At 40.3% G+C, this 6,895-nt stretch overlaps 1 protein-coding gene across 1 annotated transcript in view; it reads left to right on the forward strand.

Annotated features, from left to right (window-relative positions):
- Positions 1-3,913, forward strand: part of CHGB (chromogranin B) — a 29,422-nt gene extending 25,509 nt beyond the window's left edge. Inside the window, exon 5 of the mRNA XM_073002966.2 lies at positions 3,498-3,913. Within this exon, the coding sequence (XP_072859067.2) occupies positions 3,498-3,581 (84 nt within the window). The 3' untranslated portion in view covers positions 3,582-3,913. The remainder of the gene's footprint in view (positions 1-3,497) is intronic.
- The last annotated feature ends 2,982 nt before the right edge of the window (positions 3,914-6,895 follow it).

A 6,895-nucleotide genomic window follows, 5' to 3' on the forward strand; every position in this document is an offset into this window, starting at 1 on the left:
CCTGCTCATTTCAGTCAGGTTACTGTGTGTCAAAGACAAGGCTAGACAATCTTCCTTTTTTTCATTTTTCTTTTTTTACTGTCAAGGGGTTTTCTCGGGGCCACGAGCTGAGGTGGACAGGGCAGTACGGAAGGACCTCCACCTCACTGTTTCTCATATCCTTTTCTCTTATTGGCCAGAATCCAGAGAGGCCCATGCCCATTTAAACCTTCCCCACATGAGGTGGGAGAAGAGAGGCCGATAACTTTTCTCTCTCCCTTCATCTTTCGGTTAGCTCTTGTGGGGTGCTGCTTGAGGAACACAAAAGCGGAGGTGGAATGCCTGTGTAAGTGAGTGGTAGTTTGGAGTCCAGCTTTTGCCTTTCTTTTGGATCAAAATAGACCTGTTTTTAAACCACATCATGGCTTTGTCAAAAATGTGGTGGGGCCACTGAGGGACAGAAGAGGCTGCATCCAGTGTATAGACAGCCACTTTCCCTACTTTACCCTGAATTAATCCTGTTTTAATACTGTGTGCACATAGTTAACCGTTTGTGGGCCAATGCCTTTAATGTCCCTTAACCTTATTTTTGCCTTCATTTTCAGGCATTTTTCCCAGGACTCTCTATGCATTTTATTGCTTTCTATTGAGGCTCTTCCATCATTTGGATTAGTGCCAATCTATTACACTCCTTGGCTGCAGAGAACATTGGGGGCTTTTGACAGCTCTGGGATTAATTTAGATTAGCTAAAGACATGTAGAGTGCACCTGAATTCTATAGTTACGGTGGCTTGATAAGGCATGCTACCACTGTGACTGGTGGAGGTCCATCCTAAGGAATGCTGGGATTTGTGGTTTCGTAAGGGAGTCAGGATACCCCACTGCAGTTCAGGGAGTGCATTAAACCTCATGAGCAGACAATTCTCAATGCTTCACCAAACTACAAATCTCAGGGTTCCATAGGATGGATTCATTGTAGTTAAAGTTCCATCATAGTCTTGTAACTCTGTAGTTAAAGTTCCATCACAGTCTTGTAACTATAACTCTGTAGTGCAAATGCCTACTGCCATAAATTGCACACACCCCCCCCAAACATGATAACATTTTCAGCCTCACAAGGCCAATTTGATCTTTAAGTGGAAGTCTACTTCTTCATAAACTCTGGCCACTGGGATAATTAATCCAGAACTGTGAGCCTCCTTTTAGGACAGCACTTCCCCCCTTATGATATTTACTGTTACACAACCGATAAGGTTTCTATAAGGCTGTAACTCTTTCTCCCAAGCGACAAATTCTGACTTTAAATATCACGCAAGGCTTGTACAGTATGTTTCTCTGAAAACACTGAACAAGCAATTATGATGTAACAACATAGCCAGCATACTATAAATTGCTACTGGGGGGGGGGGCATCAGCTCTTTTACATTGCCTTGCTCTTTACACAGTGCCAAGAATTCCAGGCACTAAACACACTGCTGTATGGAAATGTTGGTGATTTCAAAGTGAGCCTAAAGAAATATTAAGATGAAATTTGATAATTTGCAAAATTTAATTAGCAACTGGACCCCGATTTCTAGATTTAACTGCAGCTTCCCCCAAATGCTCAGAATGTTGATGGAGTTCCAAGAAATGCTTCAGAACAAATTCACAACGTGATCTTACGCAACTGATGTGCTGACTTGTGTTACAGTCCCATGGTGTCATGGAACAGAAGTTGGCCTCTGTGCCTAGAAATAATCAATGAACCGGAGGAGTGTAAGAGCAGCTGTGTTGGATTAGACCAAAGCCCTATCTAGTCAAGCATTCTGTTCACACGGTAACCAACCAGATGTGAATGGGAAGCACACAAGCAAGGCATGAGCACAAAAATGCCTTCCAGCTCATCCCCAGCAACTCTTCTTGTGAGGCATACCGCTTCCAGTACTGGAGCATTCCCATGTGCCTCTTACCTCTGTGACTATTAGTCATTGCCAGCCTTGTCACCCATGAAATATGCTTATTGGATTAGAAAAAAATGAGTTGAACATGCAACTATATTGACAAATGATGGAGGAAATGTTCTGGGATGGGGACAGTCTGATTTGCATTGTTTTGCATTGACTACATGAGGTATGATTTAATGTGAATCAGCCCAGTTTTCCCTTCTGTCACTGGAGTTTCTCCTTTCTTTAGAATGAAATGCATTTGCATCAGTTCAGATGGTGTGATCCCTCATACTGATGGGTGATCAGAAAAGCTGGCTCTCCCAGCTTCCTAGTTTAAGGTGGGGAAAGAGGAAGTAAAGCGGCATTCACGGGAGTGTCATTTCCCCTCAAACAAGCACCCCTTTATCTCCAAATCATTTTTAAAAGTTTGGTGCTAGCACCAATGCACTAAGGCAGCTGAGACTCAGTCTCTCCATCACATCCTGAAACAGTTTGCGGACAAGGACTTATGATCAGGGCTTTCCTCCTCCTCCTCTTCTCTTCCCTGGTCCCTGCTTAGTTTTAATATCTCACTTGATTAAGAGATAATATTCCACAAAAGTTGCACACTTTGTTGTGCCTCTGCAGTTGGTCTGTCCTGTAAATGTGCCACCTCATTATGGATTTTGGAATTTGTTTTGTGCCAACACAATCATCCTAACTTTTCTTTGTTTGTAAGTGTAGAATGCATAATCCTAAACATTTCCCTATGGGAAGTTTTGCCTTCTATTTCTTTTGAAAGTAATCATTCTCAGTTAGTCATAACAAATATTTTTTTAAAATCTCTTATGCTTATATTTGATAGATTTACACACACTCTCTCAGAATTCCTGCAATTGTTTACAACAGTGAAATATCATAGTATGGCAATTTAAAACAAAGGCATAAAATCTACAGCACAATGGTGGCGGGGAGCAGGAAAATTTAAAGGATCAAAATAAGCACTAATCCACAGTTTCCAAGAAAATGTTTTCAGATGGATTTTTGTCTGTTTGTTTTTGGTGTTACTTAGCCAGATGACACCCAATTTGAGTTTCTTTATACCTTCTCCCAAAGCTTCACATTAAATGGTAGAAGGAGTAAGAGAGATCCTTATAATATAGAGGCTGAAAAAGTTCTTTCTTTGTACTATATGCTCGGTGGGGGATTCTGGGAATTGTAGATGAAAAAAACCAATGTTTTCAAGACCTGAGCAGGATTAACCCCATGGAATAAAATCACTGCCTCTATGAACCATCTTTTACAATCTCTCCATATCAGGCAGAATCATGGTCTGGAGTGTCACCAGTACTCAATCTGGTCAGTTGAGGTAGGAGGATTTGATGGTATTGATGGCTGCTAAGATGCTCAAGAAAATCAATAGGATCATGCTGTGAGACTGTTAATATGTGCAAATGAAACAGGGCCAGATGTAGTTTAGTTCCACCTTGGGGGGGGGGGAAGCAGCAGTATGCAAAAAGTTACATTCACGTGCAACCCAAATATTCGTAATCAGGACTAATCTAAACCTTTCATGTCACGATTCACACCAATTTGCTCTGCCACTCTTCTCAGGAGAAAGAACTGGAAAATCTGGCGGCTATGGATTTGGAACTGCAGAAGATAGCAGAGAAATTCAACAGCAACCGGAGGGGATGAATCGTGCCTGTTGCTTCGATGGGTGTGTCCAAGTGGAGATTTATTTGCGGTATCCTCTATTAACTGGCGACACCACTGCCCTGCATGGTGTTCCCCTACCCTTCTGTGTCAGAAATGCCGTCTACTACCCTGTGAATGTATGATTTACACATGTACGTGCAAGCATTTTTCTGTTCCAAATTTGCTAGGAAGATCAGTCAGCATGAATTCTAGCATATAGATTCCTGTGTAAAAAAAAGACATTTTTAAAATGTGTGTAGAAATAATTGTGTTTGTGCTCTTTCAAAATGTATTGTCTTCATTTGACACAATAAAAATCACATTGTCCACAATATGACATGCGTGCCATCTCCATTAGTCTGTTAAGCCCAATGGTGGCTTACTGTATGATGTTGCTAAAAGAGTAACAACATTTAACACAACTAAGTCTAATATGAAGCATTGTTTTGTTTTACTTCCCGTGTTTTAAAGACCCCTGTTGATCCATAAAATGCATTATGATATTCACCCAATGGTGACTTTAGGAGAGGAAATAGGACCAGAGCATGCCCAGCACCTTTGCACAATCAGCTCACAGTACTAATAAGGAACATTTGCCTGATATTTGGTCCAGTTATGGCCAAGTGGGCAACCAGATGGTGTGGGCTCTGGTCGACAAAAAGGTTTAGGGTTTGTGGAATGAAAAGCTGTACAAAACCATCAAAATAAAATGAAATAGTTATGTGAATGTTTTGAATGTCACAAAACCCAGAGGATTTAAACCCATGCAGAAAGTAGAAATGACTGGGCCTCATTAAATCAAGCGGAACTTAATTCTGTGTAAACATGCATAAGATGGACTTCTAGTGTGTTATAGCAAACAAACAAACAAACAAACAAACAAATAAATAAATAGCAGAAACACACTGTGCTTTTGAAGGTTTCCATTACTTTTCACCTTCAGTTCTTTGATGGCTGAAAAACCTATCAGCAGAACCTGTGACTCATCAAGGTATGTATCAAAAGAAATGAGTAAAGAGCACAGATGTACGCGAGTCCCTATCCGTTTGTTATTAAGAACTCTTAGTAGCCAAGTTAAGCCCAGTGATAAACTGCTGGGATTTTTTTGTTTTTCTCCCCCATATGACAATTTGTATTCTCACTGTAATAAAGGAGTCACTGATCTGAACATATGACTAGGTGTCAGGCCTTCTCTGTGGTGGCCCCCTCTTTATGAAATGTTTTATCTGTGGAGGTGTGCCATGTCTATTTCCTCCTAATAACCAGGAAGCACACAAAAACTTTGATTTTCGGGGAGGCATTTCAGGATATCCTGCCTTTATAAATCATTAGCCATTTAATTTTATGGATTATACTCTCTATCCTTTATCTTGTCCATTACTGCCATCTTGATTTTTAAAGAGGATATAGATATATCTTATTTTATATTTTTGTGATATAGATATATCTTATTTTATATTTTTAGTTGGGTGATTTGGCTCCTCTTTGTATGTTTATTTTACCATTGGAAACCACTCAGAAACCTTTAATGGTATTAAAATCTAATAAATAATAAAAGGGAATGGGAAGAGAATTCTGGGTTGAATATGTTAACTTCCCTGGCTGTTTCATTAAAGGAAAATTGTTGTCTTCAACTGGCTCAAATAGACAGAAGGCAGTAAAACTAAAACAAATATGAAGATTACATTCCACCAAACAACATATCCAGAGGGAATGTCGATTTCTTTTGCCACAAAACCCAACTCAAGATATTAATGTCTGTCACTTAACAATGACATTTCCATCAGTGACATTTCCACCTTTTCAAAGTCATTTAAATCATTGATATGGACCTCCAAATAGAATAGAAGTTGTATCTAAGCATTTGTGACAGTTTGTAGGATAAATCAGGAAAAGGCAGCATGGTTATGGAAGCAATGCAAATGAAGGAGCAGATGATACTTTTAATTGACCATTAAAATATAAAACAAATAACAAAAACAAAAAGTGAGTATACAATGATAAATCATCTTCTTCAAGGCTGTGCATCAGATTTTTGTGGGTAATTCCAAACTTATGTGCTGTTTATAATGTCCCAAATTTGCATGGCTGATGGAGTAGAAGCCAGCTAATCTTCTTAGCCCCAGATTGCCTATGACTATCTTCTGTTTTGAAAGATGGGCCATAAGTACCAAATTCTTAGCTGAAGAAAAGCTTGAATCCAACATGCATCCTGCAACCATTTCCATCCAAGAAGCTTACTCAGCCTCTACACCATCAGCCATGTGAATCTCAGACATTAAAAACAGTGCATAACTTTGGAACTACCCACAAGAACTTGAAGTACAGCCTTGGAGATTATGATTTATCTTTGAAAGTTCGCTGTTTGTTTTCAGTTTGTAAGATATTTCATAGGTCTTATCTTCCTGGAGCGGCCACCATCTCTACTCTGTGACTGCCACCTACCGTGCATTAGAAATACTGCTTATTGTGAGTATAGGCACACCCAACCTGCTGTTTCTTGGTCAAGTTAAATGCATCACAAGGGACATCTGGAGCTTCCCCACTTGGTTTAAGTTTTATTAAGATCTTTCAATGTGAATGAAATAACAGGGTGGCAGGTTGCCTAATGATTCTCATAGCTCAACATTATATATACAGAGTTCTATCATCATAATGGCTGGATAGTTGAGTGGTTTAGGTATCTGGCTATAGAGCCAGAGGTTGAGCACTTGATTCCCCCTCTGTGGCCCCTGCAAGTAGGGCCCACCTGTGTGGCCTTGGGCAAGCTGCACAATCCCAGGGCACCCCCAGAAGAATAGAAGGGCAAACCATTTCTCAGTGTTCTCTACCTGGAAAACCCAGACAGAAAGGGATCGCCATCAGTCAAATCTGACTTGACAGCACACCATCATCATCATCATAGTTTTTTGAACTAGATGTGTGGAAAACCAAAATATTGTCCACAAAGAAAATAAAATGTAGCAGGAAAGGCAGCCTGCATTTTCTTATTTTGCTGCAGAAAACCACATTGCTTCCATGCTACGTATGCCACTGCCAAGCCCCATATTTTCTTGCTCTGTGTCCCCTTCCACACCTGCAATCATCAGCGTAATTGATGAAAAAGCCTCAGAAAGAAACACCCAGAAGGGTGACATGACTTTCTTGGTCTTCCTCCAAGACTGAACTTCACATTTAGGTTTCATTTTAACCTTAGCATACCAGTTGTTCCTGCCTACACACAGAAGGTATCTCCAAGATGTATGATGGGAAGAGCCACAGGGAGGGAAAGCAGGCTTCTCCCCCACTTCTTTGGGCAACTCTCCCAATTCCCC

This window comes from Pogona vitticeps, chromosome 1 (genome assembly GCF_051106095.1).
Source record: "Pogona vitticeps strain Pit_001003342236 chromosome 1, PviZW2.1, whole genome shotgun sequence".
Taxonomy (NCBI): Eukaryota; Metazoa; Chordata; class Lepidosauria; order Squamata; family Agamidae; genus Pogona; species Pogona vitticeps.